General features: G+C 38.8%; 1 protein-coding gene across 3 annotated transcripts in view; it reads right to left on the reverse strand.

Moving 5' to 3' along the window:
- LOC149236727 (P-loop NTPase domain-containing protein LPA1 homolog 2-like) overlaps positions 1 to 21654 on the reverse strand; it is a 206352-nt gene that overhangs the window by 63192 nt on the left and 121506 nt on the right. For all 3 annotated transcript variants that reach the window (XM_089372468.1, XM_089372469.1, XM_089372470.1), the window contains exons 4-6: positions 10399 to 10480; positions 4986 to 5474; positions 4127 to 4849 (exon numbers count right to left, since the gene is read on the reverse strand). In XM_089372468.1, coding sequence (XP_089228594.1) covers positions 4127 to 4849; positions 4986 to 5474; positions 10399 to 10480 — 1294 coding nt within the window. The remainder of the gene's footprint in view (positions 1 to 4126; positions 4850 to 4985; positions 5475 to 10398; positions 10481 to 21654) is intronic.

Here is a 21654-nt window from a genome sequence, read left to right on the forward strand (position 1 = left end):
CCATCTGACGTATGGCCTCAGAGGGAGCCATAGATTATTTCAAGAAAGATAACCATGTCAAAGGGTGTTGATTCATGACAACTGATTATAATATGATATCTGATGACTCTAAAAATGATATCCTTGTCTTAAGAGGCAGCATGATTGGCTGACTTTGGTGTATAGACCGAAGGATGAATAGCAGGGTGCAGATGGCTTGATGGATATGCTCTAAACAAGCATACTTTTCCAATGTTTAAAGGGAGCCATGATGTGTATTGAGATCCTCGCATATAAGAGGAAGCTGATATCTTCCTTTAAAGAAAGGCTGGAAGTCAATGATCTATTTTTTTTATTCAGTACATTGGAGAGCCACCTAGACTCATCATTATTGATTGAGTGAGGAGATCCCTATTATCTTGGTAAGATCAAGATTATCTTTCTTCAGAAAGGAGACTTGGAGTCATGGATAGACCCTACTATGAGGGTCTCAATTATACATTGAGCTTTGAAAGACCAGTAAGGAGGAGGAAGATCAGCATGTGCAAGAAGCTGAGTATTGCTTAATATATACATCTATAACGTTGCTGAATGAAGCTATGAGGCTCCTATTGATTTAAGTTTGATTTTTCAGAAAGCAGCTTGGCACTATTCCCTATATTCTTGGAGCTCCCGGAAGGCATGGGGTACTTATTGAGCTATGAGCGATCATAGGGTGAGTGGTTCACTTTCCCCTAGTGGTGCGTTGTGTACAGGGTGAGTGATTCACCCTCTTTCTGACCCTTCACATTTGTCCCTTTTTTATTTAAGAGAAGCACATGTACTGCAAATCCCCATCCTTGTCTTCTTAGGAATACGGACATTGTTGATTCTCCCATGTGATACCCCATGATGGTTGACATGTGTGTAGGGTGAGTGATTCACCTTCCCCTACGATTGTGGACACGTGTGTAGGGTGAGTGGTTCACCTTCCCCTACGATTGTGGACACGTGTGTAGGGTGAGTGGTTCATCTTCCCCCACTGTTGATGATATATGCATAGGATGAGTGGTTCACCTTCTCCTATGGCATATGAGCAGGATGAGAGGTTCACCTTCTCCTACAGATACGTGAGAGATGCATATAGACATCCGTTGACATGTCAGCGGGACATGGTTCATCCTTTCCCCACATGTAGGATGCTCATTCCCTACGATTATTCGTTGGCATGTCGGTGGGGCGTGGTTCATCCTTTCCCTATGTGCGATTGTAGGATGTGGTTCGTCCTTCCCCTATGTGTGAGTGTAGGATGTGGTTTGTCCTTTCCCTATGTGTGATTGTGATGTATGATTGTAAGATGTGGTTCGTCCTTTCCATACATGCGATTATGATGTGTGATTGTAGGATGTGGTTCGTCTGTTCCTATGTGTGGTTGTGAGCAGGATGTGATACATTATTTCCCTGCTATTGATTCAGTATCATCCTACCGATGTAGTTCGAGACACATGAGAAATACCTTTCATCTGGCCAATGAGTTGGGAAAAGTGGTTAGGGACCATAGCACTACCGATGGACGCATCGGGTACTGACCTACTCCTTATGACAAGGATGCATGGTGTTTAATCACTTGATCTGGGATCAAGTCTGATTGAGGCTTTACCTCTAGACTGACTTTTGTCAGCGAAGAGTGGTAAGGTCTTGTGACTCGCTCTTGATCGATTCTTCTTCATTATTCATATCAATGTTCAGTAGAGCAAAGCAGAGCAGAGATGACAAAGATGGTTGATGATGGATGGATTGGCAGGTGGAATTCTCCCTAGTTGAGAGGGAGTTTTAAAATTGGCAACTAGGGCCAAATTCCACTTTGGACAGCTCCTATGGGGATGAGTATTGCAGCACTGAATTCCTCTCTTCGAGAGGACCAAAATCGATATAAAGATCGTCTCATTTGGTCAAGCGGAAGTATGATTTTGAATTTTTGTTTTCTCACATACGAATTATCAAGGTCGGCCTCTCCTCTATGTCGGTTCATCAAGCCCAACCGACATGTCTATTCACCCTCTCCATCTTATATAAATAGAGGCGTCCTCCTACCTCATTTGATGATCCAATGCTTGGAGAAATGTCTGAGGCAGCCGATTACTTAGAAGAAGAGGACGAAGGTTGGTTTGTCTTTGGGTCTACTTCTGCATGAATGTCGTGATACTTTTGGACAGTCTCAGGTCTTGAGGGAAGCTTTAGTCGTTCAGAGAATGTATTGGGACTGTTTGTTTGGATCCTTCCCACTTCAGATAAGCCACTGCACTTGGAAGGCTTTTCCAGTTAGGCCGCTTGCCTGTATTTACTTGTTAGATGGACCGTGTTCCACAGGAAGGGTGCCCGAGGCCATTAAAGTATGTCTGGGCTCTTTTTATGGCAAATTAAGGCCAGTCTCAGCAGTGTTTACCTTCATGTGCCAACTGCATAGGTTGCAGGGCTTGAACCTATATTTAATGGAGATTGTAAAGCAGTTCATTGAACATTCTAAGCCGCCATCTCTACAAGAAAGTGCTACCTCTTTTGAGGGTTTATCTCACATCTTTGCTGCTATATGATAGGTCTGATGCATGCCCTAACCAGACCTGCTATCTTCTCAAGATCTGAATTATTTGGGTTTACGGTCATCAGCAAGAAGTTCAGTTTTGTTGATTCATTATTAAGCTTCTTCAGGAGACTGACTTGGAGCCACTTTGTCTATCGTTGACCTCTGTATAGGACAGAGTATGTCTTTCACTGTTTGAAGGCTGAATGGAAGTTTTTATCTGGGTTGCTTCTTGATCATCAGGACAGAGGTATTGATCATCTTATTGGCAAGTCATGCTTGACTCTAATTGTACTCTCATACTCTGCTGAAAATTTGATATTTGATATTAAGATGAATTGACCAAGGGTTTTCGGTTTTCCCCATCTTGGGGTTTTTCCCTGGCTTGAGCCATATCTTTGTGTTCCCTTGTCTTGGCTTGTCTTCTGCACTTTCATTCAATGTTCTTTCATTAGTTACTGTCATATGGTGATGATTAACATGATTGCTAATGGTCTAAAAGAATTGATAATGGGCTAATGAAGTAACTAACTCAAGCAAGGAACATGTTTACTCAAAATTAACACCCGGGTATATATTGTGTTCTATGTGTTGAATGTGTTTGTCTTCAGATTTATTATTTATTTTCTGTTGTGCATGCTAAGTTAGAAAACTCAGTGTATTTGCAATTTCAGTTTCCATTGGGGCAGTTGTTTGTATTTATGATTTTTACACTTAGAAAATTGCGAATCAGTTACTAGGTTTTAAGGAAATCTAACGTTATCTCATGAGAAACATTTATTTTTGTTTTGATGTGATTTTGTATCATCCTGTCAGATCTTATGACTCGGGACAAAAATCAACTTTCAGTATTGATATTTGATGTACCACTTGGCATCTTATATATCAATTTTTTTTCATATTTATGTAACAATGTGTTCATTTGATGTCAATGTTGCTTTACAAGTTAAAAAATTGGAAAAAAAAAAATACTTTTGCATTTTTTTGAAGTTCTCCAATGATTTCCAATACTTTCTTCAATATTGCTGATAATTTAAATTTCGGACCAGTAACGATAAATTGCTGATAATGATAGATGTAATATTGAATATTATCCGTAATAATAATAAATTAATTATGCATTAGTATTTTTTTTACACAGGTATATTCAGTTGCTATCTCCAAAGAAAACAGATGTGTTACAAGCATTGCAAATCAGAAGTGGAAAAACATTTCTTTGCCAATACTCATTCCACAGCAGCAGGCATAAGGGAATCAGGATGAATAAGAACTGCACAGTGGAAACATGAAGTATGCATAATATGAAAGATGGAAGTTGCATCACAAATTTTCGAGTGTGGCTTTGAAGTATTACAAATCTATTCCAAAGCACCACACCCCTCAGAAACAATTTCCCTGGCTAATCATCACTACAGATCAGTTAATTATTTAACTGACACAAAGAAAACAAGCAAGCAGGGAGGAAGAAAAAACAAGCTACAGAGCATACAGCCCATTTGCAAAGTATTTTGCTAAATTTGAACATCTTTCAAATCTGTCGTATATCAAAGTAGCAACATATATTTTCCAATAGGTAAAAGACAATACCTCCTTTGCAGGTCCATCAGAGTTCCTAGGTGAGTTTGAAAGGGAAGAATAACGACTGTTTACTTCATTACCATCAATGCTACTGGCATGGCTTGCACCAGAAGTGTCATTAGGCCAGGAACTAATACCAAAATTACCAAACTGGAGGTTAACAGGTTCTTCCTTTCCAATCTGTAATGGTCCATACATGGGACTCCCAACACAGCTATCAATTCCATGGTTTGAAATTGGTTTACCATTACTATCTACTCTGTCAAATGGCCATGCCTTTGCAACAGATCCATCAGTATTAACAAGTGCCATGAGACGCCGAAAAGAACCTTGTCTCTGAATAAGCTTAAACATACCCTTTGAGCTAATTGAATTTGCAGCACAGACATTGTGATACTCTTCATCTACTACCTTTACTGTATTTGTCACCGGATCATAGAGGTGTTCACCTGTATCTCTTCTGCGTAAACAGCTAAATATTGTAGCATGTATAGAGGCAACACTTTTATCCACATTAGTATTATTGACCTTTGGAACTCTATGTTTGCCAGCTCGTTTACACAGGTAATCCTGAATCGCCCGGATATTACGAATGTACTTAACATACTTGTTCTTTGCAGGATCTAAGGTCATATACTTCGCACGAATTGCAAAGCGCTCTAAATGCTTCTCTTCATTTGCAATGTAGATCATAAATGGTATAATTGATGGATGTCTTTTCATGAGCCCCATCTGTGAGAAAACCATGACAATCAATTTAGCTTAATTTATGAGGCCAAAACATATACATGACAAGTTTCATTACCACTTTTCTGCTTTACTTAATAGTATATAACAGAGTTTGCCTGCATGACACAGAGAGACTCACCACAAAGTTCAGACTCAAATGCACACCTTCAACCACAACAGATTCCTTCCTTTCTTCCCACGCACTGATCAATCTGTCAAGACTTTCAATCACCATCTCACTTTGTGCCTTGTACCCCTCAACAGCCATAGTTTTGCGTCCAACTATATCTGGAACAATATTAGCATAAAATCCTTCCTTCTCAAGATTGTCCAATTTGAATTGATCATCTCCCAGAGTCTCATCTGGCAAATGATACTCAGTTTGACCAGCTGTCTTTGAAGATATCCCAGGCTGTCTGCTGATGGACTGTCCATTTGGAGGCCGCTCTGCAAATTTTTTAGCTTTCTTTTTAGCTTTTGCTTCAGCCACAGCAACCGGATCTAAACACTCACCAGCATGATATGTTGAGGCCCATGATAAAGGGTTTTCCTTTTCATCCACAAAACTCCTCATCATGTGGCGTATTGAGTCAGTAGAAACAACAGTTGTAATGCCAAGTCTGCTAGCCTGTGGAAGATTTGAAACACAGCAAGAAATTTAGCAATTTACTATATGGCACCAGGGCTCTAAACAATGCATACACCAGTTCTGAAGTATATAAAAATACGAAATTTGAAACTCTTGAAAGTAAACCAAGAAATATTTTAATGAGAAGATTGACAAGTGCAAAACCTGACATACTCTTATTTTTATCTGTTGAATTTCTTAATTATATAAGTCTGCCCCACAAAATAAGCGAATGGACACTCACCGGCAGCACTAATACAGCAATTCTGGGATAAAATCCATATATTTTAGTTAAAGTAAAATTTTGAGACTGCATTAAACATAGGCTTTCAGAATAATAAGTATAAATTAATAACAGGTAGGCCGAAACAACTTACAATCCTGGGTTGTAGAATTTTCTCTTGCGCTTTCATTATGGTAAGTGACGCACTTTAACGACATTTAAAAAAACGAGAAAAAATTAAAAGCATTGTAGATAATACAATCCTGTTGGAAGATTGTTGGAGGAAGCCAATCCAAAGGAAGTTACATATCTACAGAAAAGCTCAGTGGTAAAAACCTACCTCAAGGCTTCAGGTAAATGAAAAAACAAAAGGACTATAAATACATGATGCCATATCTGTATCAAAAGTGTGGTGGCAGTACATAACACTATGAAGGCTTTTACAAGAACTTTGAAATCCCAACAGCGAGCCATAAACAAACTAAGAAAGAATAAGAGCACCAATTATTATAGAAAAAAATAAGAAAATCGAGTTGCAAATGGAATACAATAAGCATTCCTCAACATATTGGACAGTTCTCCCAGAAGTGTCTCAGTAATCTCCTACCTACAATTATCGTTTTGAACTAAATCACAATATCTTGCTGGAATCTTGAGAAGGCTGAGGTAATATTATTTGAAAAATACTGTGGGAAGAAACAAAAGGAAAGGGAAGAATCAATTTGCTAAAAATGGAAAACAGACCTAACATATAAAAATAGATAGGGAAGAACAAGAATATTATTAGTGAGCAACGCCTTTGTGGCAAAGCAGATCTGGCACTACAAGTCATGTCTATGGAGTTAAGTCAGAAGGAATGATTTATTGGAGACACACTAACGAAAAACATATCTTAAACAGAGATTTAAGGTACAATAAGCTGGATTAAGGGTGCACGAAAATATGCTGCATATTGAGTTTACCTCTAGAAAGGAAATTATAGCTGCAGAAAAAGATTGAATACAATGTGCACGCTCGGAATAACAAATGGTATTGCAATTTAGAAAAACCATCGCAAAATGAAGAAAAATAACAAACTGAGAAATTAATTGCATCATTAAAATGATGAAAATGAATATGAAATGGAAGAAAGCAGAGAACTCCTGGTATATGCTCATTGTTATCAAACAAAATTACAAATGTCAGTAAGTAAATGAAGTTAGTTTAAGTATGGAATAGCCATCTTCTCTAGTAGCAATATCACTTGCATTCCAAACTTACAAGTTATCAAAAGGGAAATACAGAGATCTGAAAATCTCTAAACAATACAGGAATCTCAACAAATGCCTCAAATCAATTGACAAACAAAAAGCATTCCATAACATATGGATACATAGAATAGGCCCAGGATTAACACTTTCATCTATGATTCTACCCAAGGTAAAGAACTCATCGGTGACAAAGAGGAAACAAATAGAATGGAAGTCACAGAGAGATGCAATTCTTAGAAAGCCATAGATAAACCATATATTATCTCTTTTTGCAATATGAGCATATGTCACAAGAAAGCCTCAGGTTTGTTTCTATTGGTTGAACCATATGCCCAGGGCATGTTGCTAACGAGGAGGCCAGAAGTCACAGGTTCAAAACCAGTTGAGTTCCCTCATGTTACCAACTGCTAATATGGCTAGGATATTCTGAGGAAAAAGAAGCAGTCATATGAGACTTTCCTTGGGGGAAAATAATGAACATGTCACAAGAAGAAAACTTAATAAAATAAAATTTACATTCAAGAGGGAGAGAAAGATCAGGCAAAATGGTTTAAAAATCAAGAACGTAAATTCAATGATCTACCCTCTGTATCACCTAAATGATATAGAGAATAGTAATTAGAAAGATAAATGTAGTGTTCCACAGAGATCCGTTTCCCCAAAAGGGGTGCTTGTGGACATCCCCCTTCAAAAAGGGCCAGGCGTCCCCACTGAATTTTGCCTGAAAATAAAAGTTATGACTGGGAAAACCTAATATTCAACCCTAGGCCCCTACTAATGCTATATAATTAATGGTACTATTAGATTTTTTAAGTTGCATGTATTTACTTACATTTTTAACATTTCCATTAATTGACTCAGAATGTTTGAGAGTGGTTCCAACCTCATTGGATTTCATATGGCGAAAGTCGAATTTTAGATCCCACTCAAAATTCAGAAGATTGACAGTTTTCAGGATTTTAGGACTGGGGGGATTGCAATGTTTCGATTGGATTCTATCATGTATGAGGGTATGGAAGTAGCATTTAATCAAGAACACCAAACCCTCCATGTACCTCAATGTTGATGGCAGATTGTTGAACTCCGCTATCATGACTCTAGTAAAATTGTACCTATCACTCAAACAAAATCTGGATTTGACATGTTAAGCTTTTTCTATCTTATTTTAATGTTGAGAGGTTTGTATTGGCGATGAGGATCCCAATATAGACAATGATTTTGATGATATGTAGGTATTTGTTGTAGCATGATTTTTTTGGGACTATATGGTCCATCTAGAGCCTCTTTGTTGATGTATTTTTGGTTCAAGGATTACACTTAGTGCTACTTTGGTTATATGCACCCTTGCTATATATATGAGAAAATTTACATATTTGTGTATAATGGTTTGCATACATACGGATTCACAGAAATATTCACATATTTTTTTCGAACTTTGAATATTTATGAATTTTTTGGTCAATCAGTATTTTGGTCCAGTTTTCCTCTGATTCCCAGTTTTAGGGTCATCTGGTTCGATGAACAGTCCAACTCTAATAACATTGGTTCATTGTCCATTGTTCATTTTCAATTTTAGCTTTTGAGTCTTGACCCTAGATAGTGATGACTTTAGACCGAGTCTTTGAATTGTCACTTTTTACTATTTTTGAGTTTGAGTAATTTCAGTTTACTATTCCAGTCTTTAGATTTTAGTATCTACTATTGAATCATTTCTGATGTATGAATCAAAGCGCTATGTCCCCCCATCCCCCTTGTTTCCCTAAAATTTTGGGTGCTCCTGAGAAAATCAGAAAGGCAGAAAGATTTTCTTATGATGATAATTACTTGTGATATTATTATGTTCTTGTTAACTTCTTTATGTTCTTCCTTTATCTTCTTCTCATCAAGCAATTATCAAAACAAAAACATGAAGGTCATGGACACTAGATGTAGGCACTCAGTCAGGGCTAAAACCCCTATATAGGGGAAAACCTAGTCAAAGAACTCTTCCTTCAGTAATTCAAAATGAGATGGACCGAGACTTTAGACCAATAGACCTTCCTCCTCCACCAAGTCAACCTTCCAAAATGATTCAGCAACCCTCAATAGTTTCTTGTCTATCAAATTCAACCCAACAACAAACCAGAAATTTAACTTCCCAGCTTTAGAACTTCAACCCCCAGCAGCAGAATTTCAGCCCAGCAACAAAACAAAAGTTTCAACCCTTCCAGCAACTTAGCATCTTCACACGTGTGAGAGAGAGAGAGAGAGAGAGAGATAATTTTGACTTCTTATGCTTGAGATAGACCTCCTTCTCCTTTGCTAGCCCTTTTCACCTTCTTCCTTGAATTTCACACTTTTTACTGCCCCAACAATTGCAGATCAAACTTGGTGAGTGAGTGCTCCAAATGAGGTCGAGTTGTTGCCTTTATATAGTAGTTTCTGCCCCTCAGTGTAGACCAACTTGTCTAGTTTGAGGCAAACTTGGTGGGGGGGGCCTAGAAGACCTATTTTACATGAAAATAAATTTATTTCTTGATAAATAAATCCCAAGAAGGGTTCTTTACATTATGACATGGACAAGAACACTTGACATAAACCCTAAAAGTCTTCAATGGAGACTTTGACATAAAAACAATTGACCCAAGCATGAAACCCATGCTTTAATAAGTCAATTTCTTTAATAATAAAATTTATTTTTCTTTCTTTTGATAAATAAATTACATCATGACTCAAATACAATTATGAAGACCGACACTAGTTACATTCTTCAACACTCCCTCTTAACTAGGGAGGTATTCATAATTACAAATATATAGAGGTACATGGAAGATCTCCAAAATGAACTACGAAGAGTTCTAGAACATTCAGTGTTGTGGACTAGACACCTGACCAAGGTAATCTATTTGGGTCGGTCTGTTAGCGATGCCATCTTCCTTTCAGCATATGCTTACTCAGAGAAGTTCAAAACCGGCATCAACATTGCAGAACCATTACTTGAAACAATTGAACGTATTGGGCCATACAATGTCATCCAAGTCATCATTGATAATGCTGCTAATTGGAAGGCAGCGGGAGCAATTATTGGGGATAAATACCCCAACATATTTTGGTCTGGGTGTTTGGTTCACACAATGAACCTTTTGATGCATGATATTATTAAGAACAAAAACCAACAACACAAATGGAGTGGTGATTTGTACAAGAGAGGCAAATGTGTGGCACATGCTAGTTTTAGGACTCTCTAGCAATTTGGACTACATTAAATTACTTACCCTTCACCAATATAATCCATTGTCATGATCACAAAGCTAAGAGGCATCATAATGTACTTCAGAGTTTGAATACAACCAAAAAATTAACAACACGGATTAAACCAATGTGTTCAATAAATGTTACTTCTACTCATTTATAACAAATGTACACTATTATCTATGAAAACAAATGTATTACATAGAGTGTTTAAAGATACCAATAAAGAAGATAATGTCGACTTGCCACATCCACTAGTTCCACAAAGCAAGATAGTCACTGATTCCTTATGTTCACGTATCCTGCAACAACCATAAAAAATGAAGTTGCCTTCATTCCAAACTTGGCATACAAGATGATAAGAACACAAGTTAATAAAATATATATTCCATGACATGAACTCACTATATTTATAAGGCAAAAGCTTTTTAAGAGACTTCAGATTCAAGAAAATCTGAAGGAATAAAATTTGAGGATTACCCTAATAAGGCCTTAAAATGAGGAGAAATTCTATTTGGTAAGCACTCTTGCGATAAAAAAAAGTATGCACAAAATAACCTCAGCATAATTGCGTATCTAATTGGGAAAATAAATATCATTTAGGATCTAACAAGCTGATATTAAGGTAATTATGGGCTATCCAAATGAAGGAAAAAGATAGGTATCAACAAAATACTGAGCATAAACTATAATTCAACTACATGAAGGTAGTGTACAATATTATTATAACCTGATGAGATTTGATCTAGTGAACATGTGTGAAAATGCGTTATATCTGTGCTTGTCTATTTTGTATTTTAGTACACACTTTCTACAATTTCCTTCGCTCATTTTGGTGACAATCTATATTGATCACTCAGCCACTTTTTTATATTTTATTCGAGACTTGGTCAACTTTGATCACTCTCCCCACAATTTTGTACTTTATATATAATAATACAAACAAGTAGACTGTCGTACAATTTTGACAATCCTCTCCTCATATTTGTATATGGTTTTCCTTTCAAATTCATGTGTGACTACAATTTTGCATTGTTGGAATTGTGCTCAAATATATTGGCAGCAGAACCTTAAGATTATAGCTTCTCAAGAGCTTTTCCATTCTAGTCTTTTTGGGAAATTTTCTCCTAACAGGAATAATTTTCAAGCTCTCCAAGCAATGGGACGATGGTGTAAACTCTCCAAGTGGTGAACTAAAATGTTTTACCAATTCTAGTCCTTTATCTTTGAAATTCTTCTAGACTTTTTTGTGAATCTCATCCTACCAATAATACTTTTTCAACATTCCACCAAGACTCCGGTGCAGGGAGACACGGGTACAGGGAGACGCACAGGGGGGACGTGTGGGAGTACCCTCAAATTTTAGGGAAATTTCAGGGGTGTGGGGGGACGTCGAGGTATATAGTTTTTAATTATATATATATATAATTCAAGTTCATATTCATTGTTCAATAATGAAAGCATAAATATTAAATAGACTTGTAGTAATATGGATACCAATATATTGAAAATTGAAATTTAATCCAAACATAAAAGTTAAATTCATAATTGAATTAAATAATGCCATACATTGATTCATCCTCATCATTCATTTTGATACATACATCATTCATATGATATACTCATTATTCATCCATACCATGAGATTCAATTAAAAAAATCAATAATGAAATATTCAAATACAATGATCCATATCATTCATCATTCATCATTCTACAATCTACATAGATTTAAAAGTTAAATTCATCATTCTAGAATCTAAATTGAAAGCAAAACATACTATCATATTACCATATACTATATAGTATATACTAGATACTGAAGTTTTGAGGGAGGCCGCCCAGATGCCCCCCTTTTGGGGAGTCTTGTCCCCCACACTGGGGAAACGCACCCCCTTGCGTCTCCCCAAGATTCCCCAAAAAGGGTGCGTGGGGAAATGCACCTCTAGTGTACTCCCCGTCCCAAGTGCGTGGGGTGCGAGAGGTGCATGCAGGCGACCCTGGGGGACGCGTCCCCGTGGAACACTATATTTTTTCAAGCTCTCAAAGTAGTGGGACAACAGTTGTGAACTCTCCAAGTTGTTTTCCCAATTATAGTCCTTTACCTCTAAAATTCTTTCATTTTTTCCTGCAACTTGCAAATCATTATTCTAGTTCTAAAAACCTATCTATTCCTGCATCTCTTAAGTCCCATGGATCCCCGTAAAAGATCCAAATAACCAAGTGACTCCGAAGATTCCAACATTGCCCAAGTATATTGCAAACAATTGTAACTATTGATGGAAACCCTCGTAACTCAAAAACACCTACAAGACCAATAACAACATGAAATCTAGGCTAGAAAATACATGAGATGATGAGTAAGTTCCAAGTTCCAACAACTTACAACCCATAAACAATAGGCCCAACACCCATAAACAATACGCTCCACCTCAACCCACTATTCACCAAGCAGTTCCTAATGCCCATGGCAACAAGCTCAACTAGTGGATACATGGCATGGAAGCTTATTCCAAAACCTAGTTGAACCCCACAAAGGCCACCAAGATTCTAGTCATTAAATTTCACATGGATGTCAAACCCTACATGGTGGTAAACCCACACTCAAAGCTTAGAAGCCAACAACAAACCCTCAACCAAGACTTATGGAGATTTCAAGGATGATATTTGTAAGAGCTTCTACCCATTAGGGTACATGGATGCTTAATTGGCAAAGTGGCTACAGGTTTGCGAAATCCAGAAATAAGCCATCCAACAGTTCATTGATGTCATCAACAAAATGTCAATCAAACTCAAGGTAGGACTCTCCAAAGACAGTTTCTGGGTTATATTTATTTCTAGGATATCACCACATTCAAGGGAGAAATTGGAAATGTTTTTTTATCACTTCCCTGCAGTTCACCTTCCAACATGCTTTCCCAAAATATAGGCCAAGCCACAAAAACCCAACCCTTTTTGTTAAAGGAATTGTTTCCTCCTCAAACCGTTGCCACTTCCAAGGGTTAACTCAACAATAGTAGACAAAACTTGAAGTCTCCTAGCACAATCCCCACTACTATGATACAGAAGAAGAGGAAGCGATGCTTCCACCACAAAAAGAATGGACATTTTGATGACAAATACAAGAAAATCACTAAGAAGACAAAAGCCCTTCTTGATAAATAGCAACAACTTTCCATTGTCCCAAGAAATGGAAGTAAAAGGTCATTGGACCCACCTCTACGACTCTGCATTTAGTGTTGATGGCCAAAGATAACAAAGACAATTGGAAAGAACTTGTGTTCACTAAAAACTGCTTATCAGCTTCCCTCATTGAACCAAGAGTAACAAGGTGCATCTACACCCTAGGTAGACATATCACACCTATAATATTAACAAACTAAATTGAAAAAATTTGAAGTCCATAAGTGAATTTATATTGTAAAACCTAGCCATGACAAGAATTAAACAAACCATCCATAAAAATAATAAATTAAAAGAAGACACTATAATAATAATAAAATTATATAATAAAATAAGCCAACATATACCCATCTTGCGAAAATGGTATATTCTATGCTTTAGAGCAATTTTACTTCAATTTCTTTATTAGCCCAGTATCAATATTCAGATTAGCAATCACATCAACATGATAGTAAAATGTAGATAGAACATAAACATAAACAATAGAAGACAAGGCAAGACAAGAGGAGACAAGATGTGGCACCAACCAGGGACAAACCCCAAAGTGGGGAAACCCTTGATCAAATCTTCTTTTAGTCTTCAATTGTTCAATAGAGAGAGAGTACAATTTACAAATCTAATCATTTATAACAGCAGCAAAAGAAACCTAACCAGAAAAGTCAACGTTGGTCAACAGGGCAGATTTGACCCTCAGCAAATCGGTCAACTTCAATCAACTTCGGCCTCCAAACACCAAGATAAAACAGCCCTCAAAACAATCAAATTCAGCCCAATCAAAGTCCGATCAAACAACCCACGTGCAGTCAGCCCTAGCTGCAGTCAATGCTAGCCAAGAGTCAACGTTTTAGCCTCAATTTTTGTGCCCAAAAATGTGGTTGCCCAAACAGAGATAGCCCTCACAAAAACGCAGTCAAAGGAGGTCAACGCATGCTGGTCAACACTTGGTCAAGCTGTCCAAAAATTCGATCTCCTGAAATTTCACTCTCCTGAAATTTCTGATATGTGGAGAGAGAGAGGCCCAGAAATCCGTACACAATCAATGAGGAGAGAGAGAGAGGGAGAAGTGTGAAGAGGAGTGTGTCCAAATGAGGCTAAGTCACCTTCTATCTATATGCAACGTTGAGGATGAATAAGCGTGACTGTTGCGCTTTTGACCCTACATAAATTTGTCGACCGACCTTGACAATTTAGCCATAATCAAAATAAATTCATAACTTCATTTGTACATGTCAGTATCAGATGATCTTTAGATCAATCCTACACCTCTCGGAGAGAGCAATCCAAGAAAAATATCAGCTGTCATAAATAAGATGACCCATGTGGAGTTTGGCCCTAGTTGCCAATTTTAACACTCTCTCTCAACTAGGGAGAACTTCATCTGCTAATCCATTTGCTAATCTGTACTCTCTGCCACCAATGCATTGCTCTTCTCTGCTGAACTATGAAGAATAAGTAGTGATCGAGAACATATCATACCATTCTCTACAGACCCGAAGTCAGTCCCAATCAAAGGAGACTCTTACTGACCCGAAGTCAGTTCCAATCAAAAGAGAGTGTCTCATACCACTCTTACTGACCCGAAGTCAGTTCCAATCAAAAGAGAGTGTCTCATACCACTCTTACTGACCCGAAGTCGATTCCAATTGATCCCAGATCAATATCGGTCATCCTAGTATAGGGAGTATGGTAGTACATGATGCGTCCATCGGTAGTACTATGGTCCCTATCCTCATTTCCCTACTCATTGGCCACATGAGAGGTACTTCTCGTGAGTCCCAAACTGCATGGGTAGGATGTCTCGGCAGGAGAAGGATGAACCACTCATCGTTCCTACATGTCACCAAGGGGTATCGCAAGGGAACGCTGAACCGCTCACCCTGTACACAGCAAAGGTTGAACCACTCACCCTATGGTTTCTCATTGCTCCAAGAAGTACCCCAAGCCCCTCGGAGCTCCTAGAGCTCAATGTCCATCTCATACAGGACCCTTCGTAAGAGGGTCTCTCCACGACTCCAAGTCGTTCTTGGAAGGCCAAGAACTTGAACTTCCCGAGGGGTTTTGTCAGAATATCAGCGACCTGCACATCAGTCCCAATGTGATGGAACCTTATTGCTCCTTGTTGGTTTCTGCCATAAATGATGCCCCTAAAGGATACAAGAGCCCTGGGTATGACAAGGCAAGAACTGTTGGCCTTGATCATGAAAAAGCAAAAATATCACATTCTTTGAATAAAATGACAAGTTCTTGGACTGACAATGGGGTGTCCATTGTATCTGATGGATGGACAAATGTAAAAGGCAAGCCATTGATAAGTGTTCTTGCTGTGTCTGTTAGTGGTCCCATCTTTCTAGCTGCACATGATTACTCAGACAAGTTCAAGACCGCTATCAACATTGCAGAAGCATTGCTTGAAACAATTGAGCGTATTGGCCCATACAATGTCATCCAAGTCATCACTGATAATGCTCCTAATTGTAAGGCAGCGGGAGCAATTATTGAGGATAAATACCCGAACATATTTTGGTCTGGATGTTTGGTTCACACATTGAACCTTCTGTTGCATGATATTGTCAAAAACAAAAATGAACAATACCAATGGATTGGTGATTTGCACAAGAAAGGAAAAAAAATAATAAAATTTATTACAAATCATAGCAATACCCATGGCCTTTTCCGCAGTCACTCGAGATTGGAGTTGCTGAAGATTGCGAGGACTAGATTTGGTAGCTATTACCTCACCTTCAGGCGCCTTTTGAAGGTAAGAGAGGCATTAGCTAGCATGGTATCAAGTCCACATTGGCAGGTGTTAAAGGAAAGGGCTACAAATGTAGCTGACATTGCAGGTTTTGAAACGGTGGAGGAGGCCGCTCTTGATGGGCAGTTTTGGACAACTGTGAGACAGGTATTGGATTTCACCAAGCCAATTTATAACATGATTCGGTTTGCAGATACAGACAAACCAGTGATTGGCGAGGTGTATGAGCAAATGGATACCATGTTGGGGGAAATAAAAGACATTGTTCATAACAAAGATCCCGACTTGTACAAACTGATTCACGATTGTGTGTGTGAACGGTGGAATAGGCTTAACCTTCCACTACATTGCTTGGCGTATATCCTTACGCCAAAATACTACTCAGATTCTTGGTTGGGCAAACCTGCAGCAGGGGGTGGTGTTAGGACCAAACCCCATTTAGATCGAGAGGTAACTAGAGGATATCTGGAAGCATTAGAAAAGTTGGTGCCTGACAGGGAGGAATGTGCAGCTGTGCGCCTTGAAATAGGCAGATACTTCACTGGCAGTGGTTTGTATGGTAACTTCCATGCAATGGATGACAAAGATAAATTTGATTCTCTCACATGGTGGGAAACATATGGCGGCCACGGATTTTTGCGAAAATTGGCAATAAAAGTTCTTTCACAGGTTGTAAATTCTTCTTCTGCAGAGAGGTGTTGGAGCACCTACAGTTATATACATAATGTGAAAAGAAACAGGCTCAACGAAAACCGAGCAGAAAGCTTGGTTTATGTGCACTACAACTTGAGGTTGTTGAGCCATTACTGTGATCGGGCTAATGAAGATCCCACATATAAAATTTGGGACAATCACCCTGAGGACGACAATTTGGAGGATGGCATTGTACATATGGAAGAACTAGAAGAGGAGCTTGTACGGGATGAAGCTGAAGCAGCTGCAGCAGCCATGGCACCTCCACCTCCACCATCCAGTAGCAGTTCTCGGGGCCCGAGTCTTGTTCCATTGCTGTCGCCACCTCCATCGGCACCCTCGCGTGGAGGCTCTAGTTTTGGTCGTCGGTCTGGGCGGGAGACTCCTAGAAGACCACCACGACCTACTTATACTCCTGGAGACTCTCGTGGCAAGGGCCACTTGTAGATTTACAGTTTACTTGTCTTTTTTAGTTTCTATTAGACTTGTCACTTTAGTTTTCATAACTGTTCAGTGTTGAGTTTTGAGTCCTTGACTCTTGACTCTTGACTCTTTCATATCATTATGACATTATGATATTTTTTGTAAACATTATATCACTGTGACAATGAAAATTTGAAGTTTGAAGTTGGGCCTTGGCAATTATAACTCATTGGTAATGATTGTGAATTATGAATATGATGCTTTGTGAAAGACTAGTCACTAAAGTTGTTTCATTTCATCTCATTATTCATGTTTCATTTTATAAATTTTTAACATTTCATATCATGTTAACAGTTAGAAGTTAGGAGTCAGGACTTAGAAATATCTTCGATATTACTTCTTGTAATGGTTAAACTTGGCTTACAAGTACAACTTGTTACTTTGGTGATCAATGATGATAAATGTTATTGAATTTTCAATTCTGAAAGCTTGAAGTTGAAACTTTAATATTGAATTTGATGAATCATGATTTATAAGACTCAATATGTTGCAGTTGTAATATGTATTTTAATTTTACTAAGGTTGATGACGATTATAATTTCTAGATGATTGATGTGATATGGTTCAATGATCAATTTATGTTTTTTTATGTTTTTTATGTCTATTTCATCAGTTCTACATGTTTTTGTTGACATATATGTATCAAAAATTAAAAAATATAAAAAATATATATATTTTTAAAAAATCGCTCCGGGATTCGCTCCCAAACCGGGGGCTTCTGAAAATGGTCGCTCCCGCTCCCAAGTAACATTGCTTTCACGGAAAGTCCCACTTGGTGCAATGTGTCTCTCGGCATCTTCGAGAGTCTTCCTAACCCATGAGGGTCTCCTTTTGGAGGACGATTAACAGGATCCATAGGTTTATCAAAATCAGACATCATTTCGCCTTCTTTTGCACCCTGATTTCCAGTTCCCGAGGGCCACATCTTCGTCGAAGGTGACATCATCACTTATCTCAACTTCCTTTTGACCAGCCACATAAATTCTATATCCCTTAGAATTTTCACTATAGCCCACAAAGATTCTTTTCTTCCCAGATGCACCCAATTTGCCTGCACATGAAAATATACGGGACTTCCAAAAATTCTAAAATGAGAGACATCGGGTTTCTTACCAGTGAACATTTCTTCGGGAGTCTTGGAGTCCAATGCTTGATAAGGGCATCGGTTTTGAACATACACAGTAGTATTTGCAGATTCAACCCATAGGAACTTCGGAAGGCCTTGATCATGAAGCATGGCACAAACTGCTTCTACATTAAAGTGATTCTTCCTTTCAACCACATCATTCTGCTCAGGAGAGTATGGCATTGTAGTCTCCCTCTTTGTGCCAACTTCTCTGCAATAATCTTGGAATTCATTGGAATCGTACTCGATCCCATTATCAGTCCTCAATATCTTGATTTTCTTCTCAAATTGGTTTTCGATCAAGGATTTGAAGTGTCAAAACCAAGTGAACACTTCATCCTTCTTCTTTAAGAAGTAGATCCAAGTCTTGCGAGAATAATCATCTGTAAAGATGAGATAATATAAGTATCCTCCCAAAGAGTTTACGGGCATCATACCAAATATGTCGGAGCGAATCAATTGCAATATATCTGTGGTCTTGCTATTACTTGAGGGGAGGTCCCCTTGTAAGTTTTCCTTCGGCACATCCCGGACATACATCTTCATGCTCTACTCTGAACTCAGGCATACCTGTCACCATCTGTCTCACATTGGGTAGGGCCTTATAATGAAGATGGGCAAACCTCTGATGCCATAGTTCAGATTGTAGAGATGTGTCGCAAGACATGGCTCCCAATGGGCTTCCTCCAACATGATACAATGTGTCAACCCTGAACCCAAGAGTAAAAGCATCTTTAAAATTTCTTTTCCAAACACATACCTTTCCATCGATGAGTGCCACCTTGAATCCTTTGTCCTCCATGGCTGAAATGGACACCAGGTTCTTCTTGAGATCAGGTGCATATAGTACTTCTTACAAATGAATAGTGTTACCTTGATTCACATTCCCTACTCCCTTCACGAGATAGGTGGCATCGTCTCCAAGGATGATCTCCAAGTTTGTATCCTTTTCTATCAGATTAGAGAGGGCTTCCTTGTATCCGTTGAAGTGCCTTGAGGCACCACTATCAATCAGCCAATTTCCCAAAATGTCCGGAAGAGAGGCAGTGGAGAGGGTCGATATACGATAGTACTCTTTTTTATTATTATTAACAACATTTGATTCTTCATACCTGGAGTTCCTCGATTTCTCAGTCACGAAGTAGGATGAGGAACCCATTGAACCCTTTGCCCTTGTCCAACTCTCATTGGTGATTGCTCTTTCACTCTTGCTTGGGCTTTGTCTTCACCTCAGCTCTGATACCATGTTAATTTTAGGCAACAATGGTATGTTCTATGCTTTAGAGCAATTTTACTTCAATTTCTTTATTAGCCCAATATCAATATTCAAATTAGAAATCACATCAACATGATAGTAAAATGCAAATAGAACATAAACATAAACAGTAGAAGACAAGCCAAGACAAGAGGCCACAAGATGTGGCACCAGCCAGGGGCAAACCCCAATGTGGGGAAACCCTTGATCAAATCTTCTTTTAGTCTTCAATAGTTCAGCAGAGAGAGATAGTACAATTTACAAATTGTTAATTCATAACAGCAGCAAAAGAGCCCTAACCAAAAAAGTCAACGCTGGTCAACAGGGCAGATTTGACCCTCAACAAATCGGTCAACTTCAATCAACGTCAACCTCCAAACAACGAGATAAAACAACCCTCAAAATAGTCAAATTAAGCCCAGTCAAAGTCTAGTCAAACAGCCCACCTGCGGTCAGCGCTAACTGCAGTCAACAATGGTCAACAACCAACGTTTTAGCCTCGATTTTTGTGCCCACAAATGAACCCTGCCCAAACAGAGATAGTCATCACAAAAACGCAGTCAAAGGAGGTCAACACATGCTGGTCAACGCTTGGTCAAACTATCCAGAAATTCGGTCTCCTGAAATTTCGGCCTCCTGAAATTTCGCTTTCTTGAAATTTCGGCCTCCTGAAATTTCGGCTTCTTGAAATTTCGCTCTCCTGAAATTTCAAACATGTGGAGAGAGAGAGGCCCAAGAATCCATACCCAATCAATGAGGACAGAGAGAGAGAAGTGTGAAGATGTGTGTCCAAATGAGGGTAAGTCACCTTCTATTTATATGCAACGTTGAGGATGAATAGACGTGACTGTTGGGCTTCTGAGCCTACATAAGTTTGCTAGCGGACCTTGACAATTTGGCCATAATCAAAATAAATTCATAACTTCATTTGTACATGTCATAATTGGATGATCTTTAGATCAATCCTACACCTCTTAGAGAGAGGAATCCAAGAAAAATATCAGTTGTCATAAATAAGATGACCCATGTTGCCAATTTTAACACATCTTAACCAAGATCTAAGCTCCAATGAGTTTGTGATTCAAATTCTTTCTGATCCCTTTCAATGCTTATTAAATCTAGAATTGAGATGGAAGTATGCTAGTTATGGACAGCAGCAACTAGAAGAATTCATTATCATAGCAATTTGTTGTGTTACCACTCAAACCAACAGGGAACCTAAAAGGGGTTCCTAAGAGGGCAACTGCAAGGTTAAGGGCAACGATGGAGGCTTAGCCCACTGTCACCATAGTCAAGTCTCCCTGCTCTTAACGGACTTTCACCGATGGGAGGAATCCCGATAGTGTAGGGATCACTTGTAAAGTATATGTCAGCGAATAGGTGGAAGGTGACCCTAGAAACCCCTTTCCCGAGGATGGAGTGAAGAATGGAACTTGCTTGCTCTTTAAGCAAGGGACTTGGTCTTCCAAAGTTAGGGGTGAGGATAGGAGGGTTGAGGGGGAAGGAATGGAATTTCGGACGAGGTTCTCAATCCCTATAATCCTTGGGAAACTTGGATTCCCAAATGGTCCTTGCCAAATAATCTTTATTGAGAAGTGGGACCACACAGAGCCAAGTGGACCCAACCCAGGTTCGAGGATGGAATGTAGCAACCAATGATGTTCTTATCATGGACAAGGTGAGGGGAAAGGACCAAAAAAGAATACTTACTTCAAAAGGTTGAATTGATCCTATTAAGGTCTAGCCTTGGGGATGCCTAGGCACAATTCGATCCTATAGCTAGGGCTTGAGATTCCCAGATATTCCACCATTAGAATTGCCACAAATTTGGAGGAGAGGGAGGGGACCCACCAACGCAGTAGCCTATAGGAGATAGAATTCTTTCCTTGGGTCAATTCCCAGGAAATTGATGCCCTAGGTGACCTAATGGGGCTAGACTTGGGGAAAAAGGGAAAATGGTTAAAAGAGGGTTGAAATGATCA

This window comes from Pinus tabuliformis, chromosome 8 (genome assembly GCF_031772625.1).
Source record: "Pinus tabuliformis cultivar Carrire ecotype Pingquan chromosome 8, CPIR1, whole genome shotgun sequence".
Classification (NCBI taxonomy): domain Eukaryota; kingdom Viridiplantae; phylum Streptophyta; class Pinopsida; order Pinales; family Pinaceae; genus Pinus; species Pinus tabuliformis.